Source organism: Artemia sp. Qi Xiang Cuo, chromosome 14 (assembly GCF_049724085.1).
Source record: "Artemia sp. Qi Xiang Cuo chromosome 14, ASM4972408v1, whole genome shotgun sequence".
Taxonomy (NCBI): domain Eukaryota; kingdom Metazoa; phylum Arthropoda; class Branchiopoda; order Anostraca; family Artemiidae; genus Artemia; species Artemia sp. Qi Xiang Cuo.
In genome coordinates, this window is record NC_142807.1 from 41,310,282 (window position 1) to 41,334,263 (window position 23,982).

The window sequence follows — 23,982 nt, forward strand, 5'->3', positions numbered from 1 at the left end:
GGGGTTAGTTGCCCTCAAATCACTTTCAACTATTAAAAAGGGAACTAGACCTTTGAATTTCCAATCGATTGAGCCCTATTTCAAGTTTCTACGACAAACATTTCAATAAAAACTTATATGCCCCCACGGCATAACTTATAACCCTTGCCCTGAAGACTGTGGGGGGAGTGTACTGCTCAAAGGTATAATTCCCTGAAATTTAAACTTCGTGGAACAATATGGCTGTCTAAAAATTTTAATTGGATATTTTTGGGGAAATGTTGGTCGTGGAAGGGGTGTTAGTTGCCTTCCAATCACGTTTGACTGTTAAAAGGGCACTCGCCATTTCAATTTCCAATTGAGTGAGACCTTTTTGAAGTTTCTACGACGACACGTTCACTAAAAACCTTATATGCCCCCAGGGCATAGCTTACAACCCTTGCCCTGAGGGTTGTGGGAGAGTTTCCTCCTCAAAAACGTAATTTATATCTGGATATCCACAACACTGAACAAAATGGCTGTCTAAAAAATTGGATTGGATGTGTTTGAGGAAGATGGGCGAGAGAGGGGGGTAGTTGCCCTCAAATCACTTTCGACTATTAAAAAGGGCACTAGACCTTTGAATTTCCAATCGAATAAGCCCTTTTTCAAGTTTCTACAACAAAGATTTCAATAAAAACTTATATGCCCCCCAGGGCATAACTTATAATCCGTGCTCTGAAGACTGTGAGCGGAGTGTCCTGCTCAAAGGTACAATTTCCTGAACTTTAACAGCGTGGAACAAAATGGCTATTTCAAAATTTTGATTGGATGTGTTTGGGGTTATGGTGGGCGTGGAAGGGGTGTTAGTTGCCCTCCAATTACTTTTGACTATTAAAAAGGGCACGAGCCATTTCAATTTCTAATCGAATGAGCCCTTTTTGAAGTTTCTACGACAACACTTTCTATAAAAACTTTATATGCCCCCAGGGCATAACTTACAATCCTTTTCCTGAGGGATGTGAGGGGGTTGTCATCCTAAAGGCCTAATTTCCAAAACTTTAAACTACGTTGAACAAAATGGCTATCTCAAAATTTTGATTGGATGTGTTTGGGGAAAGGGCGGGCGTGAAAGGGGGGTTAGTTATCGTCCAATCACTTTCAACTATTAAAAAGGGCACTAGCCCTTTGAATATTCAATCGAATGAGCCTTTTTTGAAGTTTCTACGAAAACACCTTCTATAAAATGCTTTTATGCCCCCAGGGCATAACTTAAAACCCTTGCCCCGTATAACTTGTGTATTATAACGACCACAGAGTTTCACCCTCAAATCCTCTTCTAAATCATCTTTTAAAATGTCTCAAACGGTTTCGCTTAAATAATCTTCTAAATGTCTCAAAACGGTTTCGCCCAAATAATTCCAAAACGTAATTTCTGCGTGTTCGTTTTGTTTTGGCATCCCTGCGCTGTTACATTTGAAATTCCTAGGAAACCCTTTCCCGCGTTAATCTCTTCATCTCTAAGTTCAAAACATTCTCCCCAACGTCAATACGCATGTGCAAACTTCGCCCGGAGACAATTCTCCTGGACAAAAACCAACAAATCAATTGACCTTGAAAGCGCATGTGCAAACTTTTCCCGGAGACAATTCTCCTGGACGAACATCAACAAATCAATTGACCTTGAAAGCGCATGTGCAAACATCAACCGGAGACAATTCTCCTGGACGAACACCAACAAATCAATTTCTCGGAAATCCATTTCCCCTAGGGAGTCTATGCCCATAGACTCCCATCACGAGTCAAAAACATTGTCTATGCGGTTAAGTATCGTTAGACTCAATTGTAGATGGCAGCAGTGGTGTCGCGTGGGAGTCGATAGGTCATCCCTACTCACGTCAACTGAGTTCTTGCACTATGAATGGCTTTGGTTGCAAATTCTAATCAGAACATCCGCGTCAGCAGAGGCATGTTGTACCGAACAACCTGCTGAGGACAATTTTTCTCCTATTGCTAGAATTATCCGCTGCTTGTTTTTGCAGTTTTGCAAGAACTTTTCCTTCTTTCTTGTTAACTTTTTTGTGCCAGTGAATTCTAACACTGGGCACTGTTTACCCCTGGAACGTTTGAGGTGAGCCATACCTTTCGTCGAAGGACCATCGTCATATCCATCAAAAACTACCGAAGCTTTTCCAAATCTAGTGGTGACATACTTGACATAACTTTTGCAACCTGCGTTTTCGAAATCTAACTGTACCTATAGTCTTTAATGGGCCGTATAGACTAGAATATTCAAGTTTATATGCGTCTATTCTTATTCTCTCTTTTTCTAAAGTCTAGTTTTCACAAGTTCGATTCTCATCAGATAACCAGGTTCCCGACGACTAGCGAAGCAAAAAAGAGTAAGGTACTTCTCTGCTCCTTTAAGTTCGAGATTTTCCTTTATTGCTTTTCGCAGGCTGTTCGAAGTATTTCAGGCGTCCATAGATCTGATCTTTCTGTAAAACTTCGGAACAAAAACTACTTCTTTTATTTTGGCAATGGAGTTATTAAAATCTTATTTTTGTAGTTTAATATAAGTTAGAGAAGTGTTACAATAAAAGTGATATAATTTTCGGTTTCTGCGAGTTGATTTATATCAGAATCGAGTTTCCGAACGTACCGAAATAACAAAAATCGAAAAAAGGATTTTTCACCCCTTTCACCCATTTAAGCAGCCCCAGAAGGTTTTCCTGGGGAGTGATATTAGCGAATTTTGGATATGTTGTTCAGAGATTTTTTTCTGAATATTTTAGTGTAAAAAAAGCTTCCTAAATGTCAAAGCTGAAAAAAACAATTTTTTCGCCCCCTTCCAACCCCTTTAAGCAGCCCAAAAAGGTTTTCACGGCGGCGATTTTAGCAGATTTAGGATATCTTGTCCAGCGATTTTTTCTTAACATTTTAGTGTAAAAAAAAAGCTTCCTAAATGTCAAAATAAAAAACCTATTTTTTTGCCCCCTTCAACCCCCTTTAAGCAGCCCCAGAATGTTTTCCCAGCGGGCGATTTTAGAGATTTTGGATATGTTGTCCAGGGATTTTTTCTTAACATTTTAGTGTAAAAAAAAGCTTCCTAAATGTCAAAAATAAAAAACCTATTTTTTCGCCCCCTTCCACCCCCTTTAAGCAGCCCCAGAAGGTTTTCCCGGCGGGCGATTTTGGTGGATTTTGTATATGTTGTCCAGCTATTGTTTCTGAACATTTTAGTGTAAATAAAGCTTCCTAAATGTCAAAACTGGAAAAAAACTATTTTTTCGCCCCCTTCCACCCCCTTTAAGCAGCCCCAGATGGTTTCCACGGCGGCGATTTTAGCAGATTTTGGATATGTCGTCCAGCGATTTCTTCTGAACATTTTGGTTTAAAAACAGCTTCCTAAATGTCAAAAATGAAAAAAACTATTTTTTCGCCCCCTTCCACCCCCTTTAAGCAGCCCCAGAAGGTTTTCCCGGCGGGCGATTTTGGTCGATTTTGGATATGTTGTTCTGCAATTTTTTCTGAACATTTTGGTGTAAAAAAACCTTTTGTTGCAATTTTGTCCGGGTCAACCCATTTTTCTCCGTACTTTTACTGGACTAAATAGCACCGGAGAATAATTAATTCTGATCGTTTTTACTTAAATCAACAAAGTCATGTTTCGCAGCTTAACCTGATCTATAACGGTGTTATACCTGAAAGGCGAGTAGCTTTTAGAAATGCTTTGTATACATTAAGAAAATGAATTACCATTCAATATTGTATAGTTTTATTCAGTTACCTTTTCATCGTTACATTGAAAGGGTCGTCAAATTTTAGTTATTGTGTTTTTTTAAGGTTTGAATTTTTTTTATATTATCATAGGGTTTTAACAGAAATTTGACACTAAACTTAACAGAAATACTTGCATTATAGTCTTCATTTTTCACTGGCTCGTACAATCCTCGTTTTTCTCTTCTTTATTATTTTTTCGTTTTGTCACAATTAGCCAGTGTGGTCTCAGAGACTATTTTCTTTTTCTGTGATCCTCAAACAAGGGCATACGTTATGTTTTTTTTTCGTTTTAAGGCTGTTGTCCAACAGGCTCTTTGGCTAGTTTGTAAATGTAAATTGATTTGGGTCAGAGAACGAAAATTGGAGGTAAGAGCAGGCACTTGACAGATAAAGATTGATCATATTTCATATCATTACATAAACAATAGAACTGTCATATTCAAACACTGAATGAGACTTTACATCATTAGAAGTTACAAGCACGTTGTAATTTAGACTAGTCAATGCAAATCAGCAACAGCTATACTAGCACACTTGAGATACTAAATAAAAAACAAAGAACGTTTGAACGAGATTATGTAAAGAGATAGAGAAAAGAGAGCATAAGAAAAAGGTAAAAGATAAAATAGAGACAGAAAAAACGAATTAGATAAATACCTCAATTTCCACCCCATGCATTATTCGAATTTTTGGATCTAAGAGATAATTGCAGGGCTAATACATAACATCTAATTTTTTTTTCATTTCCTTTGAGAAAAAGTAAAGGCAGAAAGAAATAGAGACAGAAAAAAAGCGAAATAGATTAATACCTCAATTTCCACCCCATGCATTTTTCGAATTTTTGGATCTAAGAGATAATTGTAGGGCATAAAAATAATATCTGCATTTTTCTTCATTTCCCTTGACAAAAAGTAAGGGCAAGCCTTTTGCTTTTGTCCTTCCTTGACTAAATCTTCAATATCCATTACTGGGCCATTGGTGAATTCATTGGCGACTGAAACCGTTTCAACATTATTGTAATAGTGACATGTTCGAGTGCTTGTTTTGGCCATGCACATGTAAAGCTTCACTGTAGAATTAGTCTCTTTTGAAACTTCTGGATGGATGCACATCTGGTCACGTGACCCCAACACAGCTACTTTAAGATAGTTGTATTTGCTTCTTTTCAACTCTTGAATTACTTGCGTCAACTGAGAGTGGGTACGGGAGGCGTATATGATCTTTGGCAAAACTAAAATTAAAACAGTGATGAGTACCAATTACCAAGCCTCTAGTTTCCACATAATACCCAAGGGACTTATTCTATTAGGTACCAAATTCCTGTTAAATTATATTAGAAAGGCTTATAACTAAAGGTTCTTGTGTCTAATGTTTATAATTTCAAGTTTTTTTTTCCTTCTATTAATAAGTATGACAGTTTATAAACGCCTGTATGCAGCAATCTTATCGAGATGTTTGGGAGAAAGGCAAATCTGTAAAAATGAAACAGAAACAAAAAGCCAATAAGAACACAGACGACTTATCCAACAAAATTTTACATCGAACAAAAACTAATTTTCAATTTTTGTGTGTGTGCTTTTTTTTTTTTTTTTACGGCTGGATGGACTACAAACCGAGCATCTGAAGTACGGCACGCCGTACCTTTTTGACCACCATTCCTTGTTGTTCCAGGCTGTTGTGTCTCAGCAATATGTGCCCAAGGCCCTTTGTCAAGGTGTTATAGTTTGCATTAGAAAAAATAATAAAGATCCTTCAGTTTGTGGTTCACATAGGCCAATTACTATTTATTCGATAATTAGCAAACTTCTTGAAAAGTTCCTCTTCCCGTTTATTAATGTACGTTGCCATTTTGGCGACAATCAGTTTGGGTTCAAAAGTGGCATCGAATTTCAAAATGCACATCGAAGTTCAATCGAAGTTCAATTTCCTTGATATTATTGATCGGCACCATTTGGCTAAGAAAACTCTGTATGTGTGTGCTTTGGACATCTCTAAGGCCTTTGACTCTGTCCTTCATTCTCATGCTATGCTTTCTCTCCTTCGTAATGGCATCAACCCTTTCATTTGTTCTTGCTTATGGCATTGGTATGAAAATTCTCATGTTAAGTTGCGTTCTGGTATTAATCTTACCGATCGCATTCTAGTAAAGAGAGGGGTCAAACAAGGTTCAGTCATTAGTCCAGCTTTATTTAAGAACGCTATCCGTACAGCTACTAGAAATATTCCCCCTTTCCTGATTGTACGGTTCATTGACATTATCCATCTATCTTATGCTGATGATTTCGTTTTGCTAGCTAAAGATCTCGATTCGCCTCAATCTGCCGTTAATATTGTCCAATGTAGTCTTTCAGACATATGTCAAAACGGAATTTATGGTATTTCATCCAAATTCAGGAGTAGGTGAGTTTCTTCTAGTCGGGTCACCCTCAATTGCATGTTTGGATACGTTAATTTATCTGGGACTAAATTTTGCTGTGTCTATGAAAAATACGTAAACTCTCATTATTTAAGCTATTAAGGTAAAACTTTGTAAAACATAAGGTATATTTGCCTAAATAAAAGGGTAATTTGACAAGAACTGCATTGGAAGACTCTATAATGCATTGTTTGAGCCCCATATACTTTTCATCATGCTGGTTTGGAAGTTTTTTATAAGACTGAACGTCTTATATTCCGTAAGCAGTTCTTTAGGTATTGCAAGTTTTTCTTGGCCTTCCCTTATGGATAAGGAATACTTACATTGTTAAGAAATATAGAGTTTTTGAAATTACGTTGAAAATGGAAGAACTTGCGAGTAGTAATGGTTCAATTAAAGGTAGCGGGGTGTCTCCCCATATAGCTACAATTAAAGGTAGCGGACAGTACTCCCATATAGCTATAATGATAAGTACCGGACAGTACTCCCGCCAATACAAGCAGACAGTGTAATGAACGATTCAACTACCGTGAAAATTCTTGCTGATCTCTGTTCAAAGTGCGTGATGTTTTCATGGTAGTAATTCGTTTCCTTTGTATAAAATTGTGAAATTCTTTCTGTAATTTAATTTGTTAGGTGTTGTTGACTTATTTTTAACCTTTAACACGGATATAAAAACTCCGACAATGAATTATTTTATCAGTTCAGAATTATCCCCCCCCCAACATTTTTTTTTTTTACTTTTTTTAACTTTTTTTTAACTTTTTTTAACTTTTTTTTTACATCCCTTAGAATGTCATGAAACACACTTAAAACACAAAAATTTCATATTTAATATTTTTCAACTTCAAAGTGGGAATGAAAAAGATATGTGTGTCGCAGCTTTTCCTATTATAAAAATAATATTTGTTGTGACCAATTTTTTTTTTACTTTTTTTAACTTTTTTTTACTTTTTTTTCAACTTTTTTTACATTTATTAGAATTTCATAACACACACTTAAAACATAATAAATTCAGATTGAATATTTTCCAAATTTAAAATGGAAATGATATATAAATATATGTTGCGACTTTTAATATTAGAAAAATAATGTTTGTAGTGACCAATTATTTTTTTTTTTTTTTACATCTAAATCATATCAGAAAAATATAATGACACTTTTAATTTAAATTTTAAAAACTTATTCTTGTGCATACTATTGATGAGGACTGATGGTTCTCTTTCAAGATTTTTTTCATGAAAAAAAAACTTTTTTTTTTGGATTTTCCAGAGCTCCCCCTACCCATTAAGAAGATAAGAAGGAGTGAAGCGACCCCAGTCGTCAGCAGACCGACGGTTATACAACATGGTCGTAGGTCGAATCCATTAATACAATCAACATTAACCGTAAACCGCCCAATAGCCAACTATCCAGCTGTCATATCTGGCATCCACAACAATATGCCACAACCATCCGAACCCATCATACACCAGCCAACTGTCAACTGGTCAATTCCCACATCCAACACTCACAAGATGACACAACCACCCGGACCCATCATACACCAGCCAACTGTCAACTGGTCAACTGCCACACTCAACATGCAAACCATACTCCCATTCCATGAAGCTGATGTACTCATGGAACCAGTCACCTCTCTCCATGATTACGTAAGAAAAATTGTATCTTCCCTCTCTCTCTCTCTCTCTCTTATCTCTGTATATATCTATCTCAGTGTGCGTGTTATAAAAAAAAACCTCAATTTCAATGTTAGGATCTAGCATGAATTAAGAATTAAAAAAAGTAATAAAAGGGTAGCGGTTCTACAGATTTAGGTCATTAAAAACTGAAAATATTTTTTCAGCTTAATTGAAGTGTCATATCACCATATAAAAAAACAAAAATATGGCATAATTTCTCTTTCTTATACCAGGTTACACTCGAAGAATCATATTAAACACACACACACAAACACACACACACACACACACACACTCTCTCTCGCACTATCTATCAAACTATCTCTCAGTATCTCTATCTCTCACACTCTAACTCAAACTATCTCTCTCACACCCTCTCACACAATCATTCTCACACACACACACTAATAATATAACTCACACTCACACACTCACACACACACACTCTCACACACGCACACACACACAGGAACTCCCATGTACAGGAACTCCTACCACCAACAAACTTAAGGAACAATAATCTATTTGACGACGTGGAAATACCTTTATTACCATCACCATCACAACTCGAAGATGATATCAATGTCGAGTCAGAGGAATGGATTGAACATCTATTAATCGATTCGTTTTGTGATGATATTTGTAATAAGAGTCCTCCGAATATGGGGGATAGTTATATTAATGTACCAAGTACATCTACAGGGGGTATGGCTCAACCAGCTACCCTCGAATGGGCTGATCATCTCAGTCTTGATACACTCGAGGGTTTGTTGAGTGAGTTGGGGGATTCGACACCATGTAACATCCCCATCATTGAGCAATTTGGTGGAGGAAATGAAATCCCCGTAACGCCCCCTGTCATGCCCAATTTTAATTTAGTTGAGTCTGCCTTGCACAATGTATTTGTGTATAGGGCTGAGTTTGGCGATCCAATTAATTCACTAACATCAGGTAGCACCATAATGGATCCGGCAGATATAGTAAACTCATATGTGGGCAAGATTCGAGCCCTTCTTGAGAGTGATTCGGGAGGGTGGTAGGAGGGCTCGGATTAAGGCTGACATCGCACAAAAAATAATTTATTTCAATGAAAAGGTGGATGAGGTGTATGAGTGTTATTTACGTACTGAAATGCTACCACTTCATCCGGACCTGAATAATTTTGTGGGTTTTTTTATGGAATGGGTTGAAAATATAGTAACAAAATTGGATAATTATACTGAGTTGGGTAGTGGGTCGGTGGTTTTATTTATTGGGAGTTTAGATATTAATGTGGGTAAATTTAAAAAGAATTTTATTTTAAGGGGGGGCCGTGGGAGTGGGGCGGTGGGGGCAGAATATAATGATGATTTAAAGGGGTGTAAAGGTGTACAACGCTTCAATTTCGATACAGGGCTTCAATGCTTCAAATATGCATTTCTTGTGGCAGCTCACAAACCTCTGCAAAAGGAAGCTAGTAAGACACTGTTGGACAATTATTCAGTTAATGGGGGTCAAAATTTACCTAAAGTAGATTTTAATTGTTTAAATGATCAATATCCAGTAACACTTAATGGGATAATTTTTTTTGAGCAGTCTAGTGCACATTTAAAAATTGATCTTACTGTGCTACAATATGAAACCGAATTTGAGGGGGGTGACTGCAAAAAGGGGGTTATATTTCCACTGAGGGCTCCGTTCGTTTATTAAGTGGAGTATTGGATTTGCCTCCTTTACAAACCGGCCAGTGATCCCGATTCAATTGGACATTTTTTTTCCAATACCTAAAATAAGTCTGGTTCTGGGGGAGGGTAAAGGGAATCAACGGGGGGGGGGGTACATGTTTCTATTGTCCAACATGCTTTTCTAGATTCCGGTCAGAAATTAAGTTAAACAATCATATGAAGCATTGAAAGCGTCACGGATGTCAATCTGTGTAAACGGTAAGCAGTGACAGGGCCATCTTGCGATTTAAGAACTTTCAAAACTCGCTCCAATAGAGTGACAAGGTGGCCTTAGACTCAGAAGCCGCTCTCATACATGTGTATGATCCATTGAATTGAAATCTTGTTAAAAAAAACATGAGGTCATTGCAGTCTCTTATGCTCACGCACAAAGAAACTCGTGTAATTCTATGCAATTGGTAGAGGTAGTTGAGAGATTGGGTGGTGAGGATTGTATGCTCTCAGCCATGACAGAACTCATTAAAACAGCAAATAAATCGATATCACGGCTGCGAAATACATCCTATCCAATGACTCTATCACCAGAGGACGAGTTGGCCTTTAAAACTGAAGATATATGTTGGTTTTGTAAGGGGGAATTTTTGTAGGTAATGGGACAGCGGGAAAGGGGGTAAGAGGAAAGAGGGTAAATGTATGATCCGCGACCATGATCATTTGGGTAACCCGATTGTTTCGGGATCGAGCAATTTTCCTGGAGTGGCCCATCAATCATGTAATTTAAACGTTAGTCAACAAAATTTTCTACCTGTTTATATACACAATTCCAGCTATGACATGAAATTTATTTTACCGGCGTTGGCACGATTGCAACGAGGTGGATTTGTAGATGGCAAATGGGTAGATGGTTCTTTTTCCTATAATATCATATCCAAGTCGTCTGAGAAGTTACTACTCTTAAAATTCAAATGGCAAATAATAGATAATGATAAATTGTGCGTGAATAAGATCCGTTTTTTAGACTCCTTTAGCTTCTTCCCAAAATCCCTAAGACAACTCATTGAAGTACAGAAAACTGCTGACTTTAATTGTTTCCCTTTCCTCAAGGTACACCTCCTTAACAAGCAGCAGTTTTCAGTCGGTGGAACGTATGATTTTTTAACGTGATAGGGCATATGTTCGTATAATCACAATAAAGCCACCAAATGGTTTTCTGAGAAGCTATTGCCATCCATCGGCGCAATCCACAATTCAATTTACGACTGTCAAGGCACCCCTTGCAACGGTGAATTTGCTATTAGGGTTTAGGCTAAGGGAGAGTGTATAAACTGATGGGATTATTGTAGATTATACCTGGCAAATGATGTATTGACGTTGCTGGATATTGTGTGTAAGAACACGGATAAAATCTCTGGGGAATTGGGGTTGGATTTAGGTTATTATTTTTCCACTCCTCATTTGGTGATGGATTTAAATCTTAAAATCAGTAAAGAGGAAATAGGCTTGATCACCGACGTGGATCAGCATCTATTTGTAGAGAGATTAATGCGGAGGGGGTATGTTTTTCATGGAGTTCGTATCCTTGAAACTGATCCTACAGGACAAGACACAGGCGTAAAACCGGGTGCAGATTTCTTAGGTATGAACTCCCTCTATCCCTTGGCAATGTTTCACTACTATTTGCCATGTGGAAATTATAAATGGCTTAACGATCCTCGTGCTTCAGATTTCCCCAACATTGCCAATGTTGAGGAGAATGGACCGCGGGGATGGTTTTTTGAAATCGATGGTGAAATACCCCTGGAGCATCATGACTTGGTGAAGGATTTTGTTTTCTGGTGCATAAACAGATCGGTGACCAGGGACTCATTGAGTCCATACAAAATTTCTAAGGTAGAGGATGGTGGTGTGCATTGGACGCCTTCAAAACAATAACTTTTCGTCGACCGTCATCCGAAAGAGAATATCGTTGTACATCACGTTCTTTTGCGTTGGATAGTACCCAAAGGTTTGGACGTCACAAGGATACATAGAGCCCTCCAATTTGACCAGAAACCCTATTTGAAAACGTTTATTGACACATTTGTCGATAAACGTTCCGAAGCGAAAACGAAGGTTGAAAAGGAAATTTTTAAACTCATTTGAACTCAACCTTCGGTAAAACGTGTGAGAATATACGTAATTGAAGTTGATGTGACGTTGTGACTGACCCAAAAGAATATGCTCGAATCATGGCCGATGCAAAACTCACAACATTCACCATCATAGACTCGAATATGGTCCTCTTAAATAGAAAAAACAGAAACGTAATTCTCAATAAAAATATTGCAGCTGGCAGCGCAATAGCCGAAATATCAAAAAAACTCATGTTGTCATGGAAGATTTGGAAAAAGACGTGCACATTAGCTCTCAAATGGACTTTACCGATTGGGACGAGTCCATTTACCCGGAGTTAGTGAAGCGTCAAGCCCCAAATCAGTTTTTAATGTTAAAATCAGAGACGGGAAGTGACTTGATTTTCAGTGGTGTGCTTGCAGGTCCGAAGGTGTACTGTGTGGAAACGCACAACGAGGTAATCAAAATAGTCTGCAAGGGGGTGCCTAGACACTACGTGAATAAGAATTTTGACATGAATGTATACAGAAACTGTGTGGAAAATAGTATAGTTCCAAGGGCGAAGGTCATGGCGATTCGCTCTTTAAAATTTAAAAACCACAGTTTTGTGGTTGATAAAATAGCCTTGTGCTCCGTGTCGGATAAAATCTATGTGTGTGTTGAGGGTCTAAAGGTGCTACCCCATGGACATTATTTAACTTCTGACCGAAGTGTGTATCGAGATTATAGACATCGCCTCGGTCGGGAAAAAATTAAATAGTAAATGGTTAGGTGGTGGTGGGATTCTTTTTTTTAATAGATATTTTTTCCCAAATTCAGCATTATTTTTTGTTTTTTTTTTATTTTCACAACTCAGCAGTAGTTTTTTTTTCCAACTCAGCAGTTTTTTTTTGTTTTTTTATAGCAAGGCAGAGTCGTATGTTTTTTTGTAAATAAAAAAGTGTTAAAATTTTTTTTTGGCCCCGCACCCGTACCGGGAGGGGGGGGGCTACCGGCCTTCGGCCGGCCGCCGCCAGCGGCCACCGCGCCCTTCCGGGGGGGGGCCTTTTAAAATGCTGTAAATAAAAGTGATATTTTAAGTGCATTACTCATTAATTTTGTATGTTTTTATAAATAAATTTTAAAAAAAGTGTATCTATTAACGTGTTTTTTTTCTAGTGCCTATGTGAATGTTGTATTTCTTATTATAAATAAATTTTAAAAAAATGTTTTTTTTTCATGTTTAAGGTGCTTTTTTCAATGTAGTATTTTTTAAGTGTTGTTACTTTTTTATGTGTGTGTATAATAAAAGAAAATATGATTCTTTATTCGTCTTCTTCTTCTCATTATTATTCTTGAACGGAGTAGTAGTAGTAGTAGGGAAATTATATAGTCATTAGACAGCTATAGTCTACAGTTGGTTGTCTAGGTAAACTCTTGAAGGGAACATGTATCAATTTAAAAAAACCATTCAGATCGTTTCTGTGTGGACCATCAATGTCCGGCAAAACGACAATTTTAACAAAAATAATTCAAAATCGTGATAAAATTTTTTTGGAAAATCCAACTAAAATTTTCTATTGCTGCAGTAGTTGGCAATAATCCTATGATAGAATAAAAACTATTACCCCAGACACGAAATTCATATAGGGACTTGATATTTTTAACAGTATTGAATCAAACTCTTGGTTGATTATTGATGATATGGCTGTATCCATTGAAGAATGGTCTCAGGAGATGATACAATTGTTCACTGTCTGATCTCATCATCAACGAATCTCCGTAACCCTAGTTCTACACAATCTCTTTCAGCAGAGCAACTGTATGAGAACACTTGCTTTGAATTGCACCTACTATATCATCTACAGGGCTGTTCGTGATTCCAGTTCCCTCATAACGTTAAACAGACAGGTGTATCAAGGTGAACCGAAATTCCTACTCTCGGCCTACAATCAGGCTACAAACAAACCCTACGGATATATTCTATTGGACCTGAATCAGAACACACCCGAGGATCTGCGTGCAGTCACCGATATTTTTGACAATGAAATTACTGTATATCTGCCAGTGATCAATAAAAAAGGTTTTTAGTCGAGTCATGACACTGAAGAAACTATATGAACATTGACATTTATTCACCGTCCTAGGTAATTCAAATCAACGACTTGGGAAGGCCACACTCAAACATGGTGTCGACAGAGAATTTATTAATTTCATATCAGAACTTTGTTTAAATTTAACCGAAGGCAATGTTCAACTGCCAGAAGGTGTTAAGCAACAGACAAAGCAACATCGTTCCCTTGTACGCTCCCTAGAATCAGCAGAAAGAAAAAATAAAGGAAACGATTTTAATAGAAAACGACTTCTTCAAGCGGGTGGTAACTTCTTTACACTTTTACTGCCAATCATTGCAGGAATTATAAACAGTTTTCTCTAGAGAGAGAGAGAGAGAATGGCCAAACCCTATAAATTGACTCCAATTGAACTCGCCCTTTCGTCAAAGGAACATTTCGAGGACAATCTCAATAAATTCATTAACAATGAGACAATTGCCGACGATGAAAAATTAATTCTGCTTCAAAATGCACTTCGCCGAGTGGACAAACACAAGCCCTATCGTGAGAGACCCCTCAAAGTAAATGTCATTGATCCCAATAAGGAAATGACTCCATCATCATCATCATCATCATCATCAACAACAACGATAATACCAAAAGAAGACGAAGAAGATTTGCCTAAAGTTCTGGCAATTGTTGCAGATCCAATACCACACTCCTATTGTGAAGAATATAAGAGACTCTTGAAATATCTCAATGAAAGGGAAACTGTTCAAATCGATGCTAATGCGACTCAGATTGTAATCCATGGCAAGTCCTATATTCTACTTGATTTATTATCAGATTTGGTCACGAATCGTAAAAGACTTGTATCATTTGACAGTCACCTGCATACATTTTTAAACTCATCAAACTTTCCCAAAAGCCTTATTGCCAATAAACATATTTTAAAACGATTAAAGGAATTTAGTCAAATATCAAAAGATGTTTTTAAATCATTTTTGGAAAATACTACAAGCACGCCAAGTGGAATAAATGATTTGACAAGAGTTATGAGTGGGGGAGTCAAGCGAAGGCGTCTTAATAACACTGCATCCCCCCACCATCTCTATTTATTATGAGAATGGAATATGGACACTTCAATAAGTATTTACGTTCAAAATCGTTGAAGCATCAAAACATGCTTGTGAGAATATTGGTCCAGTGGGAAGTTTAAGTTCACCCACCACACTTGCTCAGGTCACTGGACTTGAAAAGTATCGGGCGGCGGAGTATCTACAGAATGAATCAAGTTACACTCTACATCGTAATCGTAGAGTTCGTGGTAATCACTATCGAAAAACTAAAGCCTTTTCCCCATTACAAATATTACAAGCAGATCTTTCGACTCTAGATGCGATTCAATGGTGTCACAATTATCAAAATAAGTGGCTTCTATTTGCAGTCAATGTTTTTAGCCACTGCGTATAATCAGGTCTACTGTGGGTAGAAAGCAGTGATGAGGTTGCTGAGGCTCTGGAAACCTTCCTTGGACGGAATTGCTATAAGAAGATTCAAACAGATCAGGGTAGTGAATTTGTTAATCCCCATGTAAAGAAGGTTCTACTGAAATATAATACAATCCTCTATCATAGTCATAGTCAAATAAAGGTAGCATCGGCCGAACCACTGATAAGAACTATTCTACATTTAATTTCTAGATATTACACTTTAAAAACTACGGCTGCTTTTATTCATGATTTGGATAGAATCGTGTTGATTGAGAATCAACGTCCAAATCGACCCCTGTTCAACTCAACGCCAACAGAAGTTCATCATGATGTCAACACATTTGACACTTTTCTTAAACAGTATTCCAATGGTGATGGTAATGAGAAGAAAAAGAAGAAATTTAATGATTGTGATACTGTTCGAATCAATCGAACTACTAATGTTTTTGAAAAAGGTAATTACTTATGGTCCACTGAACTTTTTAAAGTCTCCAAACTCTTGGACACTACACCCATAACGTATCGTCTACGTGACATGAAAGATGATGAGATGCTTGGCGGCTTTTATGATTATGAATTACAAAAAGTTAAAAACACCGGAATCTATCAGATTGAAAAGATATTAAAGACTCGTACGGACAGGGGCATGAAACAGGTACTTGTTTGATGTCTAGGATAAAATTCTGATTTTTATTCTTGGATCAGTGTTGAAGTTATTGACAATGCCCAATGATTTTTATGTAATGTTTATGTCCAATATCTCTGACCCTCTTTGCAATTCTTTAGATAAAACAAGTTATTTTTGGGCACAACACTCCCCCGCTATCACTTTCAATAAGGGACTGTATTAAGTGGTTCTTGGCGATGGCATGTTCAAAAATAAGAATGATATTACAAGAAACGATGGTCTTTATGATATAAGAGTTATACCATTCAATTGGTCACTCTTTGTTGAGTATGATTTGGTTGAAGCACTTAATTCTAGTGAATACCCGGATGTTGCATTGAGGTATAAGGAATATGATACTATGATGGATTTGTGTCGTGCAATCAATAGAAAAATCTCATATCACAGGAATGGTACCTTCCATTTTAATTATTCAATGGAACATGATAGGATTTACATTACCTCACCCGTTGACACTGAACTGATTCATCTCAATGATAATCTGAGAGATGTTCTTGGCTTTAAACAGAATATGATCAATGGGAAAAACGCTGGAACTGTTAGCGGGATGGATCAAGTTATTTTTGCTGATTATCCACCTGGTCTCTCCTAAGACTTTTGCATATGTCTTTATGCGTCCTTTGTGGAAACATTAACAGGTTTTAATTCAAATTCCCCCCACCTGCGTGTTGTTGAACGAAAAAATACCCATGAACATGTTCATAACTATAATATAAAGCATCTTCAGTATGTACCTGTAAACACTTTGTATTTGGAACTCTATCAGTTAGCACTAAGAAGTGAATTAGGTGATCCTCTAGCAATAACAAAAGGTCTGGCCGTGATTACATGTCATTTTCGACCCATTCGACAACAAAAACAACAACAACAAAATGGCTAGTAGAAAAAATATATTTGTATGCCCTGATATTGATTGTTATGTTACTGCTCTCCAACCATGACAATTGGGCCATGGAATAGAATATTATAAAGGCCTTTCGTCAATGTCGGGCTACGGTCTTAGCAGTTGGTTTGCTAAGCTGTTTCGTTCTGCAATACCGCTGGCTAAAAAATATATTGCACCGGTTGCTGCAGATTTTGCATCCTCTACGCTACACGATTGGGGGGATGGTAAAGATTTTAAACAAAGTGTTTCAAAAAATCTCAGGTCCAGCGCACGATCCCTTGGGGAGAGATTAAGATAACGTCGGACATTTTTTAAAAGTAGGGTAAATATCTTATAACTCATCAGTCTCTACTCAGGCCAGAAGTGATAGACATCATCATCACTCTTGTCAAAGAAAAGTAAGGAAAGCAAACTGAGAAGAAAAATTGTCCGAACGAAAAGAGGTTTATTTTCCTAGATTGCATATCTACCCCACAGGGAATCTCATCCCAATGTCACCACATCTCTAAATCTTTTCAATGTAGAAAGTGTGGATGTCAGTGTAAAACATGGGTACTATGAACAATTCTATCCACAGCCTCCCCTCTCTGAAAACATACATTTTCAAATTTATTCCAATGAAGACTACTTCATAGATTTATCGTCCACATTTATTGATTTAAAAGTTGTGGTGATGAAAACGTCTGACAATTCAACTCCCTCTAACGTTGATGAACTATCCTATGAAAATGGTTTATTACACAATTTATTTTAATAAATATGGGTCTACAAAAATAGAACATTGGTGAGAAATATCAATAATCTATCAAACTATGCGAGTTACATACAATTTATGTTGATGAATCCGATAGCTTATAAGAAATTGAAAGGTCTGCCAATGGGCTATGACTATAGAACAAATGTTGATACTGACGGTGAACTCACTTGGGCCGTGAGCAAGGAGTATCATTTAGTTGGTAGACTCAATCATGAAATATTTAATATATCCCAATGGATGCCCCCCAATGTTAAAATTGATATAAAGTTACAACTTAAACAATCCAATTTCATACTGAGAAAAACACTTGATGCAGCATCCGATGCTGGCGTTAATCTCACTTGGGCAATACTTTATGTACGAAAATAAAAGGTTATGAGTCCTGTTACTTTGGCAATTGAAAAATTTTGAGCCTATGAGAATTATAACAAACTGCTCTTTCTCATACAACCACCAATCAACGTCATATTGCCACTGGATCAAGTACCTACACCGATTCTTCATTTATCAATGGTGAAATTCCATCGAAACTCGCCTTGGCTTTTGTAAAAAGTGCCAGTGCCATAGGATCGTGGACAAGCTCGCCACATGAAATTGAATTATTTGGACTTTCCTCTTTTGTATGTATAGTAAATGGAATTCCTCTCTACAATTTGTCCTTTGATACATCCTATAGGACCCTATATGAGTTGACAATGCAATCCCTAGATCGATATTCTCCACTGTATGAAAATAATATTACTGATTCAATGTTCGCAAAAAGTCATGGTATCATTGTTTTGGACTTGTCTGGTACTCAAGATATGAGTATTGTCTGAATGGGTACTCTACGTTTGGAGTTTAACTTTGAAAAACCATTGGCAGAGAGTTTAACATTAATCTCACTCAATCAATTTGAAACCTACCGGGAAATTACCCCCGATGGTAGTGTTCTTTAAGACTTGGTACCATGAACACTACTCAAATAATCAATGTATTTAACATGGATCCTTTTATGTCCTAATACATATACTATTATATACCCTCAGATTTCCTTCAATATATTCATACTGTTAACAAAACCATTATCATTTTTAATAGTAGTCCTTCGACTGTGCAGACGGGTCATTGGCTATGCATCTAACAAACAGCAAAGAATATAGAATTTTTTGATCTTCTTGGTCTACCATATGCATTCTACACACCTCACATCAAAGACTACCTTGAAGGAAGTGAGAAGACAATTATTCAAAATCGGATGCGAGTACAGGATTTATCGACCAAAAACTGTGGTTTTCAAGCATTACTTTATTTCATTTTTCGGTGTTGTGATTATACTTTCAGTGAATTTCTCATTATTTATGTACAAAGTCCACGTTTGAATGACTTTCTAGTAGAAAATACCCTCTCAGACCTGTACAGTATTGATTTCAGTGCCTTAAGAATAAAGTGTTTTAAAAATGTATGTGAATTTGTTTATTAATTAAATATATATGCACTAAAAAAAAGTCTATTGTCTTCATTTGTTTAGATTTATTATTATTCATAGTCATTTAGATTGGCATCCTCATCATCATAGTCTTTGTGGTCAAAAACGATTGGTGGTGGCAGATCATTTGGATTCAGCTTTTACTGATCCTATTGTACAATGTCAGGGTCACATTTTCCAAAATATATTGTAACTTTATTTTTATTAAATATTCTTGTGAAGTCAATGGTACTATTACGATTCATATTGAAAAAATCACCTGTTTCTATCTGATTATTTGATGTAATGTTGCAAACAGTATTCTCATATGAAGAGTCACTTTCTGTCACAACCAAATAAAAATCGATAGGTTTATAATTATTACTTGCATTGTCCTCACAACGATGACGCAGGAACCATACTCTCTGCATGTTTTTACAATTGAAACGTGCTCCAAATTCTTCTTTTCAATTTAATTTAAATTTACAGCGATGTCAATCCTTTAGAAATGAGCAGAAATCATACTAACTCTTTTTTTCAATCATGCCAGGGAAAGTATTTTTCCATTGATCACGCATAAAAAAGTGAGAATCGTTGCATAGATATCCTTTAGGATAAGAGTCACAAGTCTCTTCAAGACAGGAATTACAATCCTCAATTTGTACAGCATACCCTTTATGCAATTTACATGGATTGCATAGTCTATACTTTTCATTATAGTCATCAACTGTAGTACAGTTCTCACATGAAGATCAGCTGCCCAATGTATATAAACATAGTGAACATGTGTGATACAATTTTTACGATGTTGTCCCTCTCACTGCCAGAAAAAAACTGACTCGAAATCAATAAAAAAATAACATTGTCTTCTAGGAGGAGGAGGAGTAATCGAGCAACTTCACAAAAACTTATTTCCTATTGTTTTAAAAAATTATTTTCTAGGTAGTGGTTAAAAGCAGAATCACAATGTCATTTTGCTTCGTTTCAATTAATATATCAATAAATTGAGTAAATGAATTTGATTCGCAATGCAAAAGCTTCATACAATAATCCAAGGATGGAGAATCAGATCCCATTATACAGATAAGTATTTCTAGAGAAAATATTTTCCGTTGAAGAGATATTCCAAAAAGTCATCATCTAACACTAAACATTTTTCAATTTGACTAGATTCCGTAAGATCTTCTGTTTCTCAAATCCAATCATTCTTGATACTCCCACTACCAACTATAGACTAAATTAAAAATTGCAAGTTTCTACTTTGTGCATAATCTCGATACCTATTGGACAACACCACCACCACCACCACCCACCATAGAGAGAGAGAGTGGAGTAAACGATCATCTAGTGTCTAATAAAAAAAAAACATTATAAGAAAAAACATTTTTATTGACAGAAATGTAATAAAAGAATATATTTGCACTCTCTTTGCGTTAGGTGAGTCAATCTATTTTCCTCAATGTGCTTCATAATAGCATTCAATCCATGCTGTAGTTGTATGAATACATTATATTCACTTTTGCGGCAAAGCATAATTGTCCATCTGACTTAAATTTACTCAATGATATAACTTATCGGCCAAACATCTCATCCCACTCAAATTTTATTCGGGAATCATTTCCAATTTCAACTGCTACATTGGGGGCCCTTGTCTTCACAACATCACTGTCGGCTCCTTCGAGGTGTAATAGTGTGAAACTACTCATTCTCACAATATTTGAATGTTTATTTCTCCAATTTCAAATATAAGAAACACATTTTCCAATTTACAACGTATACAATAATCTTTAATAGTCAATATACGAATTTTGAAAACAATATCATTTTCAAAGGAGGGAAAACTGAACGGTCTCTTCAAGGAGGGGAGGTGACTATTCATTACCAAAACTCATAAAATGTCCCTAGAATGTAACACAGAATCATGTGAATCTATACGGTGTAAACAGGAATATTTGAAAGCATACCTGGTGCAGGCTCTCCCCATGACATGCCTCCTGCATTTTCCAATTGATTAGACAATAATTTGGAAAAATCAGATGCAGCTTCCTTGTTGACTAATAATGCTGATTGTACTTGTGCTTTCCTGACAGTAAGCCATGCCAAACTTGAACAGAGGATGCTTAATGTTTTGCCTGTCCCTGTAGGAGACTCTAGCAAGCCATTTTCCCCCTAGAAAATGAAAGGTGTTACCACACTCCAATAGCCTATAAGCAATCACCCTGCAGGACGTTTCTTATTTTTTATAAAATGGTGCAAGAAGGTAAAAAAGATTCAAAAATAAATTATTAGCATACAACGAATTTATTGAAAATATACTACATTAAAATGCTATACTTCCAAAATACAGTGCTTGCTTGTCTACAGACGGTTCAAGATTTATTTATTTTTCTTCAAATATTTAATTACTAAAGTTTTGTTTCTTAGCAACAGTACTAGATTTAGTGAGTGGAGAGTAAGATCAATCAGAGTCGGTTCATAATAAGAAATAATGTGAATTAAAAAAAAAAAATCACCAAACTTTTGTATATAGCCCAGGGCTATAACTGTAACCATTAGGGGGGAGGTTTGCAACTACCGGCAGAATAGATCAGTATATTAAAAATCGCTGTTGAATGGAAGATTCGATGGTACTACTTTGTTGTTATTATGGTATTTAGTTCAGAAGAGACCATACACAAATTTTGCCTTATTTTGAAAATAGCCTAGGGCTATATAAAGACACCAGGGGGAGGAGGTGGTCTTGAGTGCATTTGTAATGGTATTGAAAATAATATTGAAAATAATTAAATTATATATTTCTCTTAATATCTCACATGTAATTTCTGTGATACAACAGATAACTGCCAAATTTCCACTATATAAAGAAATTACATAAAAAATAGGTCTATTCAATGTGTACTTATAGGAAGCTTATTGGCCTTCTCTTTGGTTGGTTAAGTTTACTTATAGGGAAAAGATCAAATAAGAGAAAAAAGAAATACTGTGACCAAGTAGTTACAGGAAAGTAAAAAAATATGTGTTTGATTTTAAATAAAATCAGATTAACTTGCAACCTGCTGAAATTAAAAGATTGTATATAATTTCAAAGCTCACGCATTGAGGATTTTATAGTTTATAACATCCCCATTTGCAATGCAATCATGTAATTTATAATTGCCCCAGAGGGGATATTACTATTGTACAAGAAATCTGCTCTTCTAAAACTTGTATTTTTTTTTTTTTAATAATAGGTAGCATTTGGCACTGGTTTTATTTTATAAAAGAAAACTGTTAAATTCTAAAACTAAGTCAAATAAATAAACTTTGTTGCCCATCAATAACTTGGGAAAACAGCAAAAGAAGAAATGGTTTCAATTTACAAAAATTAGAAGGAGGAGGGGGGTAAATTATTTTTCAAACCCCAGAGGGGAGCAGGGGCAACTTTGTCACTTTTTTAATTTGTCTATAAAGAAAGCTCAATGAAAAAGAGATGTTTCCAAATCTAGGGGGCACAGGCCTCTCCCCCCCCATTTTCAGCAATGCAAGGAAGATGCTAAGACATGTAGAATACTGACAAGATAGTAAATAATTACAAAGACCACACTACCTTTTTATCCCATATAAAAAAGGAGAAGATAATGAGGGATTTGTGAAGACAGTGAATAACAACGTTGTACAATCTATTCAAATACTTTGGCTGTATGTTCAACAGCCAATATCAGCGTAAAACAATGCACAAAAAATGAGATCTGAGTCATTCCTTGTTATTCAACAAAAAACTTTTAATTAGCAATGACTATGGAATCCAACAAATTGTCTTTGAAGCAATTGAATTCAAACAAAACTCAATAATACATACCTAAATAGAGACTTGAGTGGGTGCACAATCAGCCCTATGTACGCAAAATTAATTATAGGAAATAATTTAATACTCAATAGAATGAAATAAAGAGCCAATCAAAATAAACCCAACCCCTAAAAAAAAACAAGATTAGCCGCACAGAGAGCAAATATTGCAATAAGGAACTGTAGCAATTTTTATCAGTTCGGGTAGCTTGAATGAATAACTCTTTTATTTTGCCAGTCTTGGATGAACCTATGTAAGATGAGGAAGCCTGGACTCTTTTAAATAAATTTATTTTATTATTTTAGTTAAATAAATTTGTTTTATCAATGAGATTTTTAAGTAAGTTTGTTACATTTTATTTGTTTTATATTGTGTTTTGCTGATGACGGCTGTTGAACCTATAGCCATAATATTTGAACAGATTGTACAGCCTTGTTATTCACTGTCTTTACAAATTCCTCATTATCTTCACCTTTTTTTTGCATAACAAGATAGTGCTTGGTAAATAATGACGTGATTGGTCAATTATCTTTTACCTACTATCATTATATTGTTGATTCTTTGTTCTTCCCAAATACAATGAACAATACACATTCAAATGGGGATAAGTCAATTAATTTAGACAGTGAAAACAGGTACAAAAGTCTAGATGTTTTGATCACATATAAAGCAATAGTCATCAGTAGAAATACTAAAGTACTAAACTTAAAGCAAACCAACAAAATCAGCAAAGTTATCTGTACAGTTCAGGGCTACATTGTGCTCAGGGGGCCAGAAGTTTGTATTTTCAATGGTAGTAAGTAGTATATTTGGAATCAACATTAAAAGGTGTATTAAGTGCTAAGTGGTAGGCTCATCTTTTAGCTAGTAATGTTATCTAAACATGGACACAGGTCCATTTGTTTCTTATCAAAAGTTGGTTTTTAATACCAAACAAAGCCATGTAATATTCTGTTCTATGGGCTCTTCTGAAGAAAAAGTATAATTACAAAAGAGTAGCCTAGTTCCATTTATTCCCCAATCAACACTATTGCATAAAATACTGGTTTCTTTTATTATAATTGTACAATGCTTGCTCCTAATGGGACCAGATATATCCCTTAGCTATATGTATAAAACTATAAGAAAACCATATAGTAATGAAATTCTTACTTTTATAATATGTACAAAGCTCCTATTAATGAAATCCCCCTTTTTCCTTGCATTTTCATCTACCGTTTCAAAGTACCAAGTACAT

The 23,982-nt window shown here is 36.0% G+C and overlaps 1 protein-coding gene across 2 annotated transcripts in view; it reads right to left on the reverse strand.

Annotated features, from left to right (window-relative positions):
* LOC148944477 (regulator of telomere elongation helicase 1 homolog) overlaps positions 1-23,982 on the reverse strand; it is a 143,919-nt gene that overhangs the window by 114,268 nt on the left and 5,669 nt on the right. For both annotated transcript variants that reach the window (XM_089100846.1, XM_089100845.1), the window contains exons 2-3: positions 20,884-21,088; positions 4,551-4,972 (exon numbers count right to left, since the gene is read on the reverse strand). In XM_089100846.1, coding sequence (XP_088956972.1) covers positions 4,551-4,972; positions 20,884-21,088 — 627 coding nt within the window. The remainder of the gene's footprint in view (positions 1-4,550; positions 4,973-20,883; positions 21,089-23,982) is intronic.